Below are 20,248 nucleotides of genomic sequence, written 5' to 3'. Positions count from 1 at the left end.
TGTCTTTAAACTACAAATTTAACATACATATAAGTAGCAACATGGCTGTGAATACTTGAAACTTTGAGTAGAAATTGGGATTATGCATGAATGCAGCTAGTCTGGACGCAGGACTCTGAGGCGCACATGTGCTACTGTCGGTCTAACCACTGTGGGCTCTAGACCAAGACCAGAATTTGCCTTTTCAGTGGGAGCTAAGTGGATCCAGATGTGTATGACTCACCCTCCCTTATTCACAATGAACATTTAGGAGAAACGAGAACTTAGACTGGCGGCAGCATACATAGTAATGGACAATCATGGAAAGGAAAACACTCTCTTTGTGCTTATTTTTGTGCTTCTTGTTCCATTCGTTTTCTAAAAATAAAGCCGATGAATAGGCCTGTGTGTGCAGAATGAAATATAAAGAATAATGTGGAAGCACTTAATGCTACAATGGTGTAAATGAATGAAAAGTAGCAGGAGCAGAAGTATTTGTACTGCTCTGGGGGAGGGGGGTCATTGTGTTACAGGGGCTAATTTGTCACACTGAATGAGAAACTCCAGAGTGAGCTGTTTGGACGATTTGACTTAACCCCCCTTCCTCCCACTGATTTGTATACCTCCCTCACTCGATTAGTTTTTGTAAAAGAGGGTGAGGCAGGTGAGAGCAGATGAGCGCCGACGGATGGATTACACAGGCTCAGCCGGTGACAGACTGGACTCCTGGTAATGTCTCCCCATGGCTGCACAATGTTAGTGACACTGAGTGTGAAGTGGAACTGCCTGACGAATGTGCATACGTGTGTGGGAGGGTGGGAGGGGCTAATCGATTACACAGGAACTCTTTCAATGACGCACAGGTGAGGAATTACACAATAATGGCCTGTCACTCAAAACGATTATGAGGGCGATGAGGCTTCTTCTGTAATGTCAACAAAAGACCATGACCTGGAAATATAGTTTTTGATTGTTCTTCTCATTCACTTGAATAAACTCTACAAACTCTTGCCAAACACAAACCAAACAATGCAAACTGCTTTTGGGTGGAAGTGGTGGAAACAAATGACCTCTAAAAATAAATTGTCACCTTTGCAAAACAACCGACTAGCACCCTGTGGTTGAGAGCTAATTGGGACAATGATTCATGGAACAAACATCCGCGATTGTTCAGGCCTGCACCACAAACAGGGGAAGTCACAACATAGGACCCTTTGATATCTTCAGTGGTTATTATGGAAGAAAAGTGAGGCAGTGCTGATGGACAGTTTCGGATGGATTTCCATTCATTACATACAAGTGTACTTTGTTCATGTGAAAATTGAGAGGAAATATGAGTTGTGTGTGTGCAAACTAAATGTGTGCAGGGACAGGAAGGTCTTACCTTTATCAAGTGCTTGTTCACCCATTTTGTAAAGGTCTTTTTCTGTACTCGATCCCGTTCATCTGAAAGAAAGAAGCAAACAAAATCCTCAGACATGGACGTAAACTGAACATTACAAACCATTACAAAATCCAACAGCTCAGATATACAGTATGTGTTCCAGCATGCACAAAAGCTTCTGTGCATATCGGAAGAGTGAAGACTCACCAAATGCCTTTCAACCAGCTCATATTATACATGAAAGGAAAATAATAGAAAAACAATCCCAGCATGTAATCCTGAATTGCTTGATTTCAGTAGGACAAAGAGAAATCCTCACTGGGTGGAAAAACAGCACTATCATGAGTCAGGCCCCTATTGTCTTGGAGACATAATGTGTTTGCAGAGGCATGTCTCATCGTGAGACACTCACTGACAGCGATGATTTTGGACATCGGTGGCAAAACTATCACATGGAGCTATTTTCCAACAAGAAACAGCAAGATCTCAGAGGGAAACACACCCGCTAAGACAACATGCCTGCATACACCCACCTGGAGTTTGAGCTCAGACTATACACACACACACACACACCACAAGGTGTGTCACTGCAACATTTATTATGGAGACACCCCCGTCTGTCATCAACTGTCTCATCTAATGGCTTTTACTCCACAGTGTCCCTTGTTTGGGGATTCCGGTCCTGTGCTGTTTCTGCTGAAGTGGGACCCACCTTACATGACTCACAATGAACTATGGACACAAATGCCAAGTCCACTGTTTTATCAGTTTAAAGTGTTCACAGCCTGGTGACACACCCAGCAATGAAACTTAAATGGCAGTGATTCGATGCTTACACCCAAATAATGCACCCAGAGGCTACGCTGGGTTTAAATTCCCAGGTGGTTATCATCTATGGTTCCTATAACCTTGTCTCTATGGAAACCTCTTGTCAATGCAAACAGACATTTGACCTCTTCATTTATCATTTACTGTCATTCATTGTGTGACCTCTGTATTTCCACTTCCTCTCAAAGGGGCAAAATGTCACACACAGGGGCAGTGGTGACGTGCATGATAAACAACACTGCGCTCATTTCCTATAAGGCTGCTGCAGGCAAATGCAGTCTCCCATAGGAGACACACCCCCACCTATGGGTCAACTGCTACCAATGACGACACGTTTGTGTGTGCACGGCATGCAAGTGGATGGGGGTAGAGTGAGCATCAAGTATCATATGTCACTAAACACAAACAGGTTTTCAGGGGTGTGGAGGTCACAGTCAAACCAGCATGTGAGGCAAAAGATGCCGTCAAAAGTCAGATAAAGATGGTAAAGATGTTAAAGATACACAGAGACACACACACACATACATTATAATAGCAGAATCAAGGCAGGCTTTTAAAAGAAGGGAAAAGGGCAAAGCCTGTCACTGGGTTTAATAATTAATCAACCATTCATTAATTACCCAAGCTATTTATTTATTCATCAAAGCATTATATGGTGGCATTAGGTATGTTTCCAATAGAATGCATATGTACAAGCAAAAATACAATTCAGGAAGAAAAATCTGATTGAAGGAAATGTCAGAAATGCACACACATTTCACACACACATTTCCTTCCAGCTTGACCCAATCGCATCCCAAACCCAAGCTTCGTCACCGAAAAATTGTGAATGGCCTCTGCTGACCAAAACAGCCTGAGAACGCCGCTGATGCACTACAAATGGGGAGTGGCCTCACATGAGTGACAGCGGAGACAATCGCCAGAGAAAAATTACGCAATCAGAATAAATCCTACATCCATCTCGATTTATAATGAGCGAGAGATTCTAAATGTTAAAAATTCGCTTGACTCAATAGTAAACTCTGCAAAAATGACATCAATCATCGCTGAAGCGCAAAATCAGGTATCTGCTATCTAATAAATGGTCCATCACAAACATTCCTTCACTTGTCCCTCTTGTTTCAGCATGATTTGGATCTTATCTGTATTCTCTCGCAAAATGCTGCCATACTGGTACCTTTCCTGCCGTCCGTAGCCTTCAGCATCCCCTGGTAATGCACGTCGTCTGAGGCCATCCCCTCCCTGCCCACGCTATTGGAGGAGAAATTCCTGAACCTGTTTTGCTGAGAGGTCATTGTCACTGTACCTCAGTGGTGCTTCAAACGCAGAATAAAATCCTACTCAAACAAAATCCTTGGTGTTTTCCGCTTGATGGAAACTTTCCTTGCTTTACTCTCTCTCTCTCTCTCTCTCTCTCTCTCTCTCTCTCTCTCTCTCTTCTGGCCCTTGGTCGTACCCAGAGCAGTGACAGCATGCAGTCCTGTGGCCACAATCCACTCAGCGCTTGACAAGCCTATGATTTCTCTCCTCTCTTCTTCTTCTTCCCTCTCACCCTCGCTCTCCCTCATTGGGTTCGGCTCTGCCCTTCTTTTCCTCCTTTTTTTTTCTTCTCTCCCCCCTTTTCCTCTCTCGCTTACTCTATTCCTTTCATAGTAAACGGTGCCTGTGGGCAATGAAGTCTGGGCCTGTCCTTGTGTGTGATGAGGGAGTGTGTATTTTGTGTTCAGAGGACATGGTGGGTAGGGCTTTGGACACACCCCTTCCTCTTGCACTGTTGCACAGAGATGTGGAGGAGGAAGAAGAAGGCGGGGAACAACGAGGTGTGGTAACCTGCGTGCACTCTCACTTTAATTGCCTCATTTGCGCAACAAAATACACACATATTGACATTGAAGTCAAGGGTTACATGTTATCACTGAGAAAGGTTATCACATGCAACATATGTGTATCTGTACCTGGGTGAAGTACATAACTAGTCAACAAACAAAAAGTCTATTCAGTCTCTCTCTCTCTCCCTCTCTCACACACACATACACACGCGCTGTTGCCATGGTTAATCATTACTTATTCACAGCATTCCTCAGACATGTCCCATTACTCATTTGGCCCAAAAAAGGGAAGAGATGGGCGAGAACAGATTTGGGAAAGGCTACAAGACAACAGAGGATGAATCACCACACCCTGAACATCACTGATTTCCATGAGAACTGTATACAATAACACACACATTGTTATAGGTGTCTGTCTGTGTGTGAGAGATGTCAATCACTTTGTTCATGGAGTTCACACGTCACACATATTATTTCTATTGATGAAGATTGAGTCCAACTGTAACTGCCATTTCATCTCTATCTATCTTGAATCTAACACAGTTCCTGATCTAATTTATGTAGACATATCATATATTTGTGTACTTGTTGTACTTTTGTTAGGCTCTTATTTGATCTTAATGCCGTTTATTGCTTTGCACTTTCCACTTTGCTGCTGTAACATGTGAATTTCCCCGTTGTGGGACTAATAAAGGATTATCTCATCTTGTATAACTGTTTGTGACATTGATGATAAAACTGATGACACGTCCTGCAAAATCGTCATTGAGTTGATTTCAATGCTACATTAACCTGCAAATAGAAATGAATATTTGCACACAATCCCACCACAAGGAGGAAATCCTGTAAGATAAGATAAGATAAAACTGTGAGTGGGTTTCGAAGTGAAATTTGTCACCGTTTGATTGTGGCACATAGTTCACGGCCTCACAGCTTAGGCCTGTACAAAAGTGATAATGCCTGTAATTACTGAAAGATTATTCGGAGAGTTTTGCGTCTTATCAGCACAGAGGACGTCCATTATGATCCCCTCTAAGTTGAGTCAATGCTGACAGCTAAACTGACAAGCAGGGTGTGTCTTAACTCTGCTAAATCCTGCCCACCCTTAAGGAAGGTATATATCCCATTATCCCCGCCAGTCTGACATGACGTTATCAGGCACCTAAAACAAATTCTTCTTCCAGAATGCACCGTATTGAAGAAGACCTGTACGGACACGAAGGTACTTAATGTGTCAGTGAAAAGTGTGTCTGCATGGGTGTGTGTGTGTAGTTGTGTGTGAGTGTGTGTTGACTCACTTTGCGCCACGTTTGCAAGTTTGTGGACACACCTTTGTGGGTTTATGCAATGTCTAGGCAAGCTAAGGAATTAAGGAGTGGTAAATGGGTTATTACATCCTAAAAAGGTAAGGACTCAGGGAATATACTGGGAAACATCTGGCCAGTCCCCATCCAAACATGCCTTTATCTATACGGCCTAATGACATACACAACATAATTTGATCTAAAGTGTCAAATCAAAAGATTATGAAGAAGGCAAGCAAAAGGAATTAATGAAAAAGTGAAAAGGTGAAAGTATGTTAGACATATTTGCTTACACACATGTAGGTGTTTTGCTGCTATTTGGGTGTGGTCCATACTGCTGAAGGCAAGAGAAAGCAGTATTTATTTATTTTGCCCTGGATCACAGATTTAATCTTGCCATATTTCAGATATTTCCTCTGCAGGGGAGTTTTTATTTTCTGTCTGATTGTTGGAGCGATGTCCCAAAGGAATGGATGGGGTTCAATGAAACTTTGCATGATAGGATACATGCAATGATAGGATACGCGCAAGGTGAGATTTGGGTCAAAGGCAAGTTGATTAAATTTTTATAGGTCTGGATCAGGATCTGAGTAAAGACACACAGTATAATTTAATTTTCAAAAACTTTGCAAGATCGGGCAATTGTTGACATTTGAATCTTTTTGTCAGTGACTCTAATTGCAAGTGGGGAAAAAAACAGTCACGTGTATCCTATCATGTATTAGGAATGGTTGTGATTTAGTCCAGATCCAGATACTGATCTGGTGGATTAAAATACTGTATAAGGTCAGCTGGGTCACATGCAGCTCCTACCAAACCATGCTGATTCAACCCTTCTACAACAGTTTTCAGATATTTTCAAATAAAGCTGTATTTGCATAATGTATAAATCTGGCATGATATTGGCAAGAAAGTGAGAGTGGGTCTTGTCCAGCATACAGTATGTGCTCTACAGAATAAAACAAATCAAAACAGAACAGAATAGAGTGAGGTTAACTGAAGCAGCATGGAGCTCTTGGAAGAAAAAAAACTCAGACAAACTCAGTGACGTTCTGGCAGCAGAACGTGTGCCGACACCCTCTCCAGCCGGATTCTCCAAACAGCATGGGAAACACTAAGACGGGACCAAAGCCCATATGGGAACAGACGAGGATGCTGAAATTGTGGAACATCTTAGTCATGAGATCGTTTCCCCAAAGGAAGACGTATCATTAAGGTCTCAACATGCTTATTACACTGCTCCCTGGTTCTACTTCATCAAAACCAGATGGAGCACTCGGGCTGCTTATACGAGCAGAGAGAGCTTGGTGAAAATATGAAGCATGGGTGTTTTCCTTCCTTAATGACAAGTTTGAGGTCTTTCAATCATTTTTTATAGAGACAGTGATAGGAACATTGGGTTTCCTGGTTGCACAATGATCTCAAATCTACATTTTTTCTACTGATAAAACAAGCTTCATCAGGAAGATCTAGGTCTTAGATCGCAGTTTAATATATTCTTCATACATTCTTGAGTAGGCGTTAGAGTTGGAGTAGTAGTGGAGGCTCCTCCCAGTTTTGGCAGATTGCTCAGCTAGTTTACCCTCCTCTAGTTCTGTGAATTCAGTGATTCATGATATTTGTGCTCGGGGCAACATTTGTACTAAGAATTGTTTGATATATTTAAATCAGATCACGGAGAGGCTGGGGTGTGAGGTTGGATCTCACACCAGTGCAGCGCTTTTCCTCTCATGCGTTGGCCTCTAGGTCACGATGAATCATATAACGACAGAGTAAAGGTGGCTGCCATCCTGTTGGAAATATTCTGCCTATTGATAGCACAGAAAATTGATCTAGCAGTAATGAAAGATAAAAATCAATCAGCTTTACTGGACCCTGAGGTATCCATCTGTTTATATCAAACATCCATAAATTGCTATAGCCACCATCGCAGAGCAGGACCTCACCTCTTAATAGGTTCAGACAGACATTTAGGTTGAGGCCAGTCTGCATTTAGGGTCTAAAAGTCCTATTTTCCCACAGAAAACAAACAAATAAGTGAACAAAGGAATGCAAAGAATGCGTCATTATGGGTTAAGAAGTGCGGATTGACAGAGCACATAGAGAGTTTAGAGAAGGGGCTGGACACGTCTCATTGAAGAGGACTCTCTCCCCTCTTCCTCTTTCTAGCTCCCTCCACCATTGTCCTCATCCCTTCTTCTTCCCTCCCTGGTCAACTCAGGTGAAAGTGTATTAGCTGCAATTTCCGGGCCACCACACCCCGCAGGGAAAGGAATTTCGATAAAAGTAGGAGCAGCCTCGACACACCCTATTATCGCCTTATTTCCGCTGTGAGAAGGAGGAGTGTGGCGAGGAAGAGGAGGCAGGGCCCGTCACCTGAATCGCTGTGCGTATCAGGTCATATTTCTGCTGTGGTTAGCTTACAAAGCCACTCAAAGACATCTGAAGAGATTAGTCACATTATGAATGTCCCTTGGAGGTAAGGATTCATAAAGATCAAAAGCATTATGATCCACTGCTACATGACTCAGACACTCAGGCATGTGCTGCTCAGTTGTATATACAGGGACCATGAATATAGCAGAATGCCAAATACAAAACATCATGAGACCTTTATAGAGTGACCTGGGATTAAGGTCAGTCCCAGAAAAAACAATGAGATTACACGTTATTAAATTAATTGTATCGACACTTTTGCATTTACTTAACATGTGGAAAGACGGTTGAAAAGTAACACTTCTATATAACTGCAAATCAGATATGTTTAAACTTTGTGCTGATGCTCTGATGTATTGTTCTGAATTCATGTCTCACAAATGTAATAATTCACACAAAAGAAGTCTCGTAATCCACAGGCGTGTTATGCAGTGGATGCACAGTCATGCTGATATCCATTTGAATCGTCAGCAGACTCTAGCTGCTGTCCCCGAATCTAAAGATGAAGCTGCAAACCCAATTTAACTCGGACTCAACAAGCCTTAAGATTAGCCAAAACAGCTGAGGTTTTTAAATAAGTCGGTGACCCACATCTGGGATTTAACTATTGTATCAGCTGCTTCTATGTCAGTTGGTGAATTCACCCGGGGACAGCAGACAACTCGTAAAGCAGCATGTGTCTCCCTCTATAGGAGAGAAATATGCCCAAGTGGTGTCACTTAGCTGAGACTTTGAATTATGTAAAACAACTCGCATGGAAAACAATTAACTGCGCTTTTTAGTATGATATCACTGTTGTCCATTAATATGCTGTATCAAACAAACTACATTTTCAGAGCATGAGGGTGGCTACTGTGTCTGTCCAATGTAACTTCTGTAGGTGTCGCCATTTTCTCAGCCTGTTTAGCTGTGAAATATCACTATTAAGGTTATGTTTTATATGAAAACACAGAGGGAAGACAGCAAATTCAATTGTAAAAAGATACATCAATTATATAAAATAGAATTAACTTTTAATTAACAATTTGATCATTCTTTTCTGGGAAGCTATGGTGGATTTTGGCTTTAAATGAAACTGAAATGATTTTAAAACACCAAGCAGCACAAAGAACACTAAATCATTCCCAAACAGGAAGAGGCATATAGGTTCCCCTTGTCCATTGTGTTCTGTTAATCTCTTACCACATGGGGTAATAAATACCGTGTCACGCTTGCCACTTCCCAGACATCCACCAAAATGTGGAAAAAGAGGAACTTCAGATGTGTTGCTATGACAACAGCCCAAAACACACTGTGGTCGCTGTGAGTGACTCTTACTCATGGCCGTATTTTTAGACACATGGTGGAGTCTCCCATTGCTGACTGACTTCAGGAGGAATGGAAAACACCCCCAACACCCACCGCGCTCTGCTCCTCAGCAGGGCAGACAATTACCGGTTTTGACCATTAGATAGCGCCAAAGCACAACGACACCCAACCCACAGCACATGAGGCTTAAACTGACAAAGCACATTATATTATCGATATGAGGGAAGAAGAAGTATTGCTGAGGAAATTTTTGACGATGATGTGAAATTCAACAAATTCAGTACAGAGTGTGACGCACAGATGCAATGTGAGTGACTGTTAAAAAACCATACAAAGAATGATACAAAGAAACATTGGAAAACAACTTACAAAAGATCAAGGCCCATTTGAATTCATAAATAAAAACTCACATTATAACATGCTGCTTAAATTCACCAGCTCCTATCCGTATGATTAAAAGTCACTCACATTAGGCTGATGAAACGTTTTGTCTGCTTTTTCTTCACACGCTCCTTTGATGTTATCACAGTTTACACCTTGACTTTACAGCTCCCGTTCCAGATAATATTAAACCTCATAATTACAGCAGCATGCCATGACAATTCTTCACACTAATGTGTGCATTTTAGCGGGTGAAGGATTTATTGCAGTAGCAGCTAGCGGCAAATCTCAGAGTGCTCATTTACATCACAGAGTTTCCCAGCAGACAGTTATTAAACAGGTTTTTCATATATCTGATCAGTAAACTAATTACCATAATGTCGTTTTGGAGAGGGTGCGGCACCGATTCCCTGATTAACAACAGTACTGAAATTCAGTATAAAGGATTCTTGCCAAAAATGTTTGTTAGTCTTAAAAAAAACAAATAAAAATTAAATATCATTATTATCTTTATTGGATTCTTCTTACTTTCTATCAATCAATCAATCAATACTGGTATGGTTTCAAAAATCTATATATACTCTCTTTCAGCATTGTGACAATGACAACCATGCTGTATGATCTTACAGACCAACAAATCAACTCCTTAACCCTCTCACTGCCTACTCACCTGCACAACACATTTTACTGTACAGGTATCTGCTTCTCTCTGTGTATGAGCTCAGCCCATGCAGATAATCCTCCCGCTCATCTTTCTCTAACGCTGCCATCATGATCCTGATGGTCCACAGACAAGTCTCACAGTTCCAGTCTCCCTTGTGTATCCCTGTGTTACATACATGCGACAGACACACACTGCCAGCTGGTGTGAGACTCAAATAAAGAGACAGGAACCACTTTCTAACCTAACAGATGAAAACAGCATGGCTCCCACGCCCCCCAGAGACAAAAACAAAATGCAACTGTCACCATTTTCACATTCAAATATTTATGAGCTATATTTCACAGCAACAATTTTGACAACTACATCATTTGTTTTGACATTGCCCCATTTTTTCAATGCTGTTTGCGTTTGAAGAACTTCACTATGAAGAACAATTTCATATTTTTACTTTTCTAATTTCTGTCTCAATCATAGATAATTAGTGGTTTGAAAGTGTGTGGTTATATTTTGTCTTAGCACATAACGGCAATTACATGCTTGTGATATTTGTGATGCTGCCCAGTGTTGCCGTTTGATTGATTACAGTGCTGCTTTGTTGCCTGTTTTAATCTGACCCTGGAGCAACAAAGACCAGTTGTACGTGAATCTGTGATTATTACTCCTTATTAATCATCTCTGTTCCTCATTGAAACCTGGCACAACCTCAAAGCTGCAATAAAAGCCGCTGCGCAATCACATGCTCATCCGTTTCATTACATGAAGGAGGAACAATATCTCCAATACAATGAAACCAGAGCCTATGATAATATTTCCACATCATTTTATGGTTGCTCTAGTTTGTTTGACACACACGCCTAACCTGTCACCAGTCATATTTAATAAGAGAAAAATTATGACAGGTCACAGTTGAGCTGAACCCGGGTCATATTTAAAAGGGAAAGTGACCTAAATATGCTGTGTGATCCTCTTACAGACACTGACCTCTGACCTCTGACCATTTGTACAGGCTTCAGATCTTCTCACCTGTGACAGCAGCTTGTCTGCAGGCTAGTTTGGGTTATATTTAACTCAACATTACTCATTGGTTAATAATCTGAAATTATCTTAATAACTGCATCCAGCAGCAAGGTAAGGATTTAATACAGGATCTCAGTTAAGTTTATTTAAAATGGAATTAAATTCATTTTAAAGTGTGTCACATAGAGCTACAGCCTGGCCGTTAATGCAAAATGCACCACAGTGAGGACACTGAAAAAGTGTGTAAAGTAATCACGAGTAGGTAGAACTGGACTATAGTACAAATAAACTGATTCAGATATTGAACAAATGCCATATAACTCAATGAATAAACTGACTTCAATACATTTTCTACTGGAAGTTGCAGCACAAATGACTATTTCTTAATTAAATATGACTTAAGATGCAGCACATTTGCATTTTTGACTGAAACTGTGAGGGTGAGCTTTATGATCGCCCCCAAGCAGAGAACCTTGTGTATTTGCACAGCTCAAGAGCTCCAACGGACGGGACTGAATATGCAACATGCAGCTCTCTCTCATTTCACTATTCACAGAGAACCAAAAATCTGGTTCCAAAAGCCCTGTGGGCATCTACGAGCCTCTGAGGCACAAGTTCAATGTTTATGTTATGACTCATGTTCACTGGTCCAGTCACAGCGGTGTGGCAAACTCGGCTGTTGCATGCAGTCAGAAGTAGCCGACTCGTTGATGTTTCCAGGAAGAGCACTGGCTTTTTCCACTGGCCTGAGCCAAAACCAGAGCCAAACTCAACTACTTATCTTCACATGCCCACACAGCTCAGTGAGTGTCTCCCTTCATCTCTCAGACTACTGAGAGCAATTGTTGGGAGTTGGCGATGTGTGCGGTCAAATGGTCCCCATGGCCTTAGCATGTGAAACAGGAACTTACACTTTGCTTGCGATGTCAAAAATGACTTGACACATTCCATCTCTCATTTCGCTGTATAAGACAGATGGCATGTGAACTGACTTTAGCTGTTCAACATGTATTGCGCAAGAATACTGGCTATGAAAATTCTTAACCCGCCAATTATGCAAAGGAATCTAGTGCCCTAGCCTGACAGACACAGACACAGACCTTTGGCAGCTAGGCAACTGAGCACGAGTACGTCTTGTGATGGCTAAAATCTGCTCATCATGTGTAACATGCAAACTTTGGCTGAGAAATGGACAACAAAAACAAATGAATGCCAACTGAAGGGAGTATTTGGAGACTAACGTGGCCACGCCCCCTTACTTGTGACCTTTCAAGTGACTCCATTCCAGCAGGGTCAGAGGAGAATGTTAATACCCGTGTTCCCACTTCTGCACACACAGTACGACACATCTGACACGGGTCAAAAGCAGCAGCGTTAAGTTATGCATACAATAGATCTGCTGATATGTTTTTGTTAAACCGTCAGTGATAGATTAAGCAGAGGGACGAGTGGATGGAGGCCAGGGGTTGTCATCATGTAGAATGGATGCCAGCAAACAGGGACAGCTAAGACCCAAAAGCCCATCAGACACCATCAGCGTGACCGCCGCTGCTTTCATCCGTGCAGGATCTCAGAGATAATGTAACATTGAGAGGTAGAACATTAAAGATTAACTAAAATATCAGGATCAAGTACAAAGCAGTAACCTTCTTAAGCTTAAACTAAGTTATTAAGTAACATTTTTCAATTCCATCTTCACAATGTTTGGTGAGAATATTTTCAGACTATTTGTTCTCTTGTTCAATACTGATGTATGTTTGCTTTACCCTGGAAAAAAAAAATGACAAACTTAAATTGATCCAACATAACTAACTATTCTTCACACAAGACTGATTAATACATTACTTAGTCTACATAAAAGAATGGCACATAACTTTCCACTGCATTGACTTTATCAAAAGGTTAATAAAGAGCATGCTTTAATGCTGTGAGCAGTTTAGACCTTAGGAATTGGGTTTTTAATGCTACTCCATGCCAATAGGGGGAGGGGAATGGCCCAATAGGCAAATTAGACACTAATCTAAGTGAGCGAGCGTGTACGTTATGAGCCATGAGTAAACAGAGACTCATCAATCCAAATAGAATAGGATCAAACAATTTACTGTTTGATCCAGGCTAAACTCTGGATGAATTGATCAAAGTGTTGCCGTTGGACAGCCTCAATCAGTTGATTCACCTGTTTTCTAAAGCTGTCTGCTCATTCAAAAGCTAGCAGCTGCTAGGAGGACTGGAAGTGCTTCCAACATGAAAGGTGCAAGTTCCAAGAGAAAGAGAATCATCCCACTGAGAAGACATTAGACACCCTGTACACAACATAAACAGATCCTTGATTACCAAACATGACTGGACAGGTTTGGGAGGGGCTTTACTAAGCCACCACCAGGTCTGTGTGTGATGCAAAACCTTCCTGAAGCTTAAAGAAGGTGGAGTCTGGACCAGCGTTGTGTGAATGCACCAACATGTCAGACTGTCAGTCTCAGGGCACACGAGCAGAAGTGATGGCCTCCCATGCTGTCTGAGAGTAACAAGGGTTAACCCCTTTGCTGCTGCAGTAAGAACTGTCACTTCAATCAGCAGGCTGTAAATGGCAGCGTGAGACTGGCACAGAAAGACCGGGTGGAACCCTCAGCGGTCACGTCTCAATGGAGAATGGCTGACAGGTGTCAAGGTTACATATGAATGTGACTAATACACAAAGTAAACAGGCCACATATGCAGCTAATAGGGCGCTCAACACAAACTAAAGATAAACGCAATAACAAAAGTCATTACGGAACTAAAGCTTATTTGATTTGACATTAACAACCCTGAAGTAAGCAGACCTGCGAACAGTCATCACAGAAAGGCTCAATGACAAATGCGTGACTCATGACGTGCATTTACAGAGTTGAAGTCCCAGAGAGATTTTTGCATGGAGAGGTGACGTTGTCATTGGTGCTTTCTTTGTCCTCTCTTACCTTGTCTCCTGTGTTTTCCCAAACGCCAGAACACAAGCAAGGTAAGTATGTGCCCTAAAAGCACCAGGGCAGGGAGAGTGAGTCCTGGGGGCCTGGCAGGCATTTGTCAGAACAGAGGGGTAAGGTAGAAGTGACAGTCTTAGGCAATAGTGACAGGTGGGCCCAATATGGGTTGGGCGGTGGGAGGGGGGGAAGCTGTTGAAAGGGGAATGGACAGAATCAATGGGAGGGTCTTTCTTCTTTTTTTTTGTAAGGACGTCCCAAGCAGGAATTCCTTCCGTTTCCCCACCCTAAAGCTATTTTGCCTGATTCCTCTGATGCTTGTTGCTGCATACATTCTTTCTGTAACGTAAGCTGATACATGTTTACAGTGTCTGCAGCTGAAAGGGCTCGTCATAGGTCAGAATGTGTAAAATGTGGCAAACATGTCTCAAATACCATTTTGGGAATTCAAATGTAGCGGCACAACAAAAATCGAACTCAATATGACATTTTAACAGTTATTTAGATTTACGTCCATAACAATGATGTTTTATCCGAGTTCCTCTTACTATAAGTAGCTTCCAGCACCTCCCAAACCTATTCCAACTGGATATATTAAAGTCAACTGCACTTTTTTATTGTAAATATATAGCTAATAAGTAGAACCCCAGACAGCCTAGTCATCATATGCTCAAAGCAACAATAACAAAGACAGCCTAGCGGATTCATTGGGATCGCTCTTGACAATAACAGGTGGTCATGGGTTAACAGCAACATCTGAAATAGCCCAGACAGATAAAGATGGCTTTAACAAACAGACACACACACTCAAACACTAACTGAGGTTAATTCTGAATAAAATACTCAATCTTGTTGTTCATCACAAGGCAGATAGGAAAATCATCATTAGGCAGTGACAAGAACAAAACTTTGTGAAGGAAGTGGGGTTGGGTCAACATGCCCCCCTTCACTTCTATCCACACAGTCTTAAATAAGAGAAAATTGAAGAAGGCTGCCAACGCTCTTCATAAATCCATCAGTCACACTGTAGACCAGTTAAAAATGGAATACAATGTGTGTGGAGTAGCTGAAGGTTGCGGTCCCCCTTTAATGTGAATGTGTGTATGCGTGTCTAGGTGTGACAGTCGTGACTGTGGAAGTGTGCGCCCTGCTCAGGAACACATTGAAATTTCACGCGTGCGTTTGCCAAAATCACTGACGCCAAGCAGCCAAAGAAACAGACAATAACAGATGGACACAGGCACACCACAGAAACTCCACTCCGTTGACCTACCAGGTATGATCTTCATCTAAGAGACGACAGAGAGAGGAAGCGGAGGACCCGGGTGTAGGAAGTGAGAGCAGGATAGAGGGGAAACAAGCGGACAGGACAGGCTCCTGTTTGTTGGCGCTCAGCTGCCTTGTTTCTCTGCCTTCTGCTTAGATCCGTCAGACTGCTTTCCTGCGACCGGGGGAGGAGGGAAACGACAAGCTCGGGAAGGGGGCAGAGGCGACGAGCTGCGGGGGCTCAGGGTGGGTAAACAGGGGGGAGAGGGCTAGAGCTCACTGAGGGTTATAAATATCCACCAGAGCCAGATGATCACACTGTGTCACAGTTAGAATCTGATGGAATACTCTGGCCGGACACTTGCTATATCCCCCCCTAGAGACACAAGCAGAGCCGCCCTCTCTTCCTCTGTCTCTCTTTGATCGTGATGATGGCAGATTTATTCTGTCATACTAAGTCAGCGATCATTTATCTGAGGGTGCTCTGTATGGGTGCACCATGCTAAGCTGTGCGCAAGACCTCAGTTAGACCTTACCAAAACAGAACACCAGTAGAGACATAACTAAATACTCAACCACATTGAAATGATACAAAATAATTGATCAAACATAATGTATCATCAATCCGTCACAATACAGACAATATGATTCAATGCAATATGGTGCATTATGAGGTGATGTGATGATGTATTGTGTTAATGTATTGTGTGATAGTAGTAGTTTGTCAACAGGAAGGAAGGGCAAGAGGTTTATAATGAATGAAATGAAACCCTACAAATCGTCTTTATATTTGGTAATTGTAGGTCCTGGTCGTTGTGCTTCATATTTCTTGTGATCTTATTTGACTGTTACCTGAGAGCAGTCTCTCTTGACAAGGATGTTTGCCTAATGCATGAAATTCAAATTGCCAACAATGCCAACGGCTAAACTGAATGCCAAGCAGAACCACTGGATCTACAAATAAACAAAGACAGATAGCAACAAAGCCAGGGAATATGAGAACTAAGCTGGGGAGAGCTAACACGGATGGAATATTTTCTAAATCAAGACCAAATGTATCTTTGTTGGTCTTATAAATAACAATATGGCTAATTTAACTGTCTAAACTCTGGCTGCACTCCCACAGGGTTTAGAGAGAGACAGATTGTGAGAGAATTTAGCATGACCCGAGTTCCACATGTCCCTAAATGTTCCTCTGCCATTGCATTTGGGATCACAGCAATGCACAACATTGTCTAAATATAGTAAGTTCAAATATATGCATATGGTGTGGTTTATTGCAGTGTTGACAAAAGGTTTCACTGCAATTCCTGCAAGTGTCTAGAGAGTAGAAAGTAGAAATGTGGACACTATAAATGGATGAATTACTATACTGACAAACCACGTAGGGGAATTCCTTTGTGAACATCCTTGTGTGTCTTTGTGAACTCCTGAACTCCATGGTTGCCATTCATGTTCGGACACATAGCGGAAAGATATTCTAAGCTTGTGTCCAGAGGGAAATGCCTCTATGTGTGCCTCTGCTGTGCATCACAAATGTCTATCCACACTGCCACATTTCAGCAGCTCACTTTTGGAAATCATATTCCCCTCCACTTTGATAATCAACTCTGAAGGGTCTCTTACAATAAGGGCAGGTCACCATAAAGGTCAAATGAGGATAAACACACCCGACATAATAGTGGGCACTTGACGGCTAAGCCAATGGTCGGGTTGCTGTGTTTAGAGCGGGCGTGTTTATGTTGTGTTATTTACAGTAGATCCAAAAAGCTACAAAGCCTCCACCAACTCATAAAACGCATGTTGTATATCGTCAACTCAATCAAAAAACCACTGTGGCTTAACATCCTGGGAAATGACTACCATTGTAATCTTCCAAGCCAAAATCCTCAATTTATTCCACATGTTACTGACCTGTTTGTTCTCAGGCTGAGGCTCAACTATTCTGAGGCACTGGCCCTTCTAAATTGCAGTCGGCTGGCATTCAGTTTTATATCGGTAAATGCTTTTATAATCTTTGCATGCCAACATGGTAGTTCAAGACTGGCACCAAAACTGCTGTGCTGGAAGATATCAAACAAATGTCTCATTACTGGCTGCTCATTACTCATTCACAAGCTAATTTCCTTCATCCAATCCAGCAAGTTTAACATTTTATGCATTTTTTTGCTCACAAAGCAGCTTTGAATAGCTATAGATGTCTTTCGAAGTTTCATTATGAAGCGGTACTTTCAAAACTGATGCAAACTGTTCTAGGTAAGCTTGTATTATAATTTAAGAAGGGTGGTGTCATATGTTCAGACTGCCGTGATGAGTCCCATAAAGTTTTAGATGTGATTTCACTGTTGGTGTCAGCAGTAAGAGATAGGACACGGGCAGCTACGGTCATTAACTTTGTTTTGAGATAAACACAAGCAGTGCCCAGAGTAGTAGCCACGCTCAGTGTAAGCAGCACCGGCAGCAGCAGCACCGGCAGCAGCAGAAACAGTAGCAACAGCAGCAGATCTTACTGTAGCTGCCAAGTCACATCATGGGCTATTGATAGATACAATGAGATCTTCGTGCCTTTCATTCTGTTTCCCCACCGCGCAAATGTCAGGGTTAAAATTTTGACCCTCAGATTTGAGATCGGCCTGGATGAGTCACGTGCAACACCCAAATCACGTGGCCATGATAATGAAAGGCACTGAGCTGCCACATAGTGTAGCTGTTCATTTGAAGGATTTCACATTTTTTAGAGACAAAAACAAAGAGGAGTAAAGCGGCCTGTCTGGGATGATTCTGTCTAATTATCACTGGTGCCATGTGTGGGATTTTATAAAGCACTTCAAAACTGTTCACTTCTTAGAAAAATGCACAGTGCAGCATGCACACACCCACCATCCAGCAGAAAACTCCAAATGTCATGCATTTACACTTTTTTTATAGACTCCAATTAACATTTTGTCCAGCACAAGTCACTGCTGTCAGCCTGGAAATACCATCCCTCCTCCTGATGTTCACATTACTGATGGATAGAGACACAGAGTGCAGGCAAAAGTAGACACTCTATACTGAAGCTCCAGGGTGTAACTGGGCGTGCTGACAAGTATTTAATCTGCTAACATACCAAGAATACCCTGCTCACTAGGAAAGCAACACTTAAAATGTACCTCTTCTTTCATGTGCCGTCATATCTAAGGTGTATTAAGAGGAAATTGTAATGGCAACAGTATATAACTCTACCACCACAAACAGAGATCAGCTTCAAGAAAAACGTAATTTATACACCATATGATATGAAACACGTGTCACTTGGAGTCAGATAATCTCTGACTAAATGCTAATGGCATTTAGTCTGGGTCACAGATGGTTGTGGGGTGATTATGGCTGTTACTGGACAGTAGATGTCAGCAATGGGTTAGCAAATGCTGTGGTCATCTGAGAGCATGGCCCTATGTTTCCATGTGTTGGCTGTACAATGGAAAAACTTACGTTCAATGATTTGCATATGTTGTTTAATGTATTTGTTACTCCAACTGAAAAAGGGACTTTTGTTCCTGATGACTAACACACAGATGGAATAAAGTTAACTAAGTCCAGATCAGCTGAAGTATCACGTGTGGATCCAAACAAACACACCCAAAGAGCGGTGAGCCAACCATTCCAGCTTCCTCACTCTTTGTCTGTTGCTCACACCCACATCTGACAACGCCCATGTGCAAATGCTCTAAACTCCATGAGGGCTACAAGAATGCAAAATAATGAATTATTTCATACTTAAAAATTGTGAGATGTCTGTGACATTGTCCAAAACCCACAGTCACGTGAGTATGTGTCAGTATCATGATTTTAGAGTATGACCACTGCATCATAAGAGAAGTGAAATGATTTCCACTGCAGCAGAGCAAACCACAAAATGAGCTGGCACTGTTTTCTGGGCTTTCTGGAAAGTTAAGTTTCCAAATGTGAGAGAGAAGGAAGGAAGGAAGGAGCAACACAGGCATGCTATCGTTCTGTCTTCACAACTCCCAGATTCTATGCATTCTAACATTGCATAATCCTGTGGGGGCACGCTTATCTCACACATGAGACAGATTGAGGGGAGAACCAAGACTCAAATCACATAGCACGAGACAGTGCCAGGAACACAGTCTTACTGGAGCAAAGAGGAGAAAGGTTCCCAAACGCACCACACCCCCTTCTCTCACTCAAACTGGCTTTAAACTCTATCATGTAGAACTATCTCCTTAGGGACCAGGCGAGGCTGAATCTCGGCACACAGCCCCACCTTGTTGCAATAAGTGCAGATCTACATAATATCATTTGGTGTACATAGATGGTTAAAGGGATTACAATTGCAAATGACACAGTGGGCGAGGCTCAATCTGTGCAAAAATACTGATTTAAATGCTTTTAAAAATTCACATTAATGTGCTGAATGCTCAACATTACAGATGAGTGTAAGTGTTTATATCTGTACTGAACAACTCAGCTTTGATCTGTGTGTAGGGGACCCCATGTCATACCTGTGTGAATAGTGACAGTGTGTCAAATCGAGCACAGGGCGTGCCGTGACTGTGCAATGTGTACTGTATCTATTTCAACACATAGACGATTAACTCACAGGCTCACTCTTTGCCGTCTCAATTAAACTATTCCAAAAGAGAGACTCTCTCTAGCCCACATCAAACAGCAGATACACTCCACCACACCTCTCGTCTCTGTAATATGCGACTATAAACTGTAATCAAATCAAACAAAATAACAGTTTAAAGAAGAAGTCATGGACAGACAGTTACAGAATGAGAATGTCCTTAAGAGTATGAATTACTCTAAGTACATGATACTGGGCGAACCCAACTATCTAAGCCTTCATCAACTATCCTACCTAAGACCTCCCACACTTCAAA

General features: G+C 42.0%; 1 protein-coding gene across 11 annotated transcripts in view; it reads right to left on the bottom strand.

Moving 5' to 3' along the window:
• The window catches only part of LOC143000832 (plectin-like), a 106,233-nt gene that overhangs the window by 34,072 nt on the left and 51,913 nt on the right, over positions 1–20,248 (bottom strand). For 9 of the 11 annotated variants that reach the window (XM_076150271.1, XM_076150272.1, XM_076150277.1 and 6 more), the window contains one exon: positions 1,364–1,425. In XM_076150271.1, coding sequence (XP_076006386.1) covers positions 1,364–1,425 — 62 coding nt within the window. Of the gene's footprint in view, positions 1–1,363; positions 1,426–3,368; positions 3,909–20,248 lie in introns of those variants that run through there. The other 2 variants (XM_076150273.1, XM_076150274.1) reach the window with 1 other exon arrangement.

The sequence above is a fragment of the Genypterus blacodes genome, unplaced genomic scaffold (genome assembly GCF_046128005.1).
Source record: "Genypterus blacodes isolate CSIRO-AG114 ecotype Tasmania unplaced genomic scaffold, CSIRO-AGI_Gbla_v1 ptg000052l_1, whole genome shotgun sequence".
NCBI lineage: Eukaryota > Metazoa > Chordata > Actinopteri > Ophidiiformes > Ophidiidae > Genypterus > Genypterus blacodes.
This window is presented reverse-complemented; position numbering and strand designations above follow the sequence as displayed.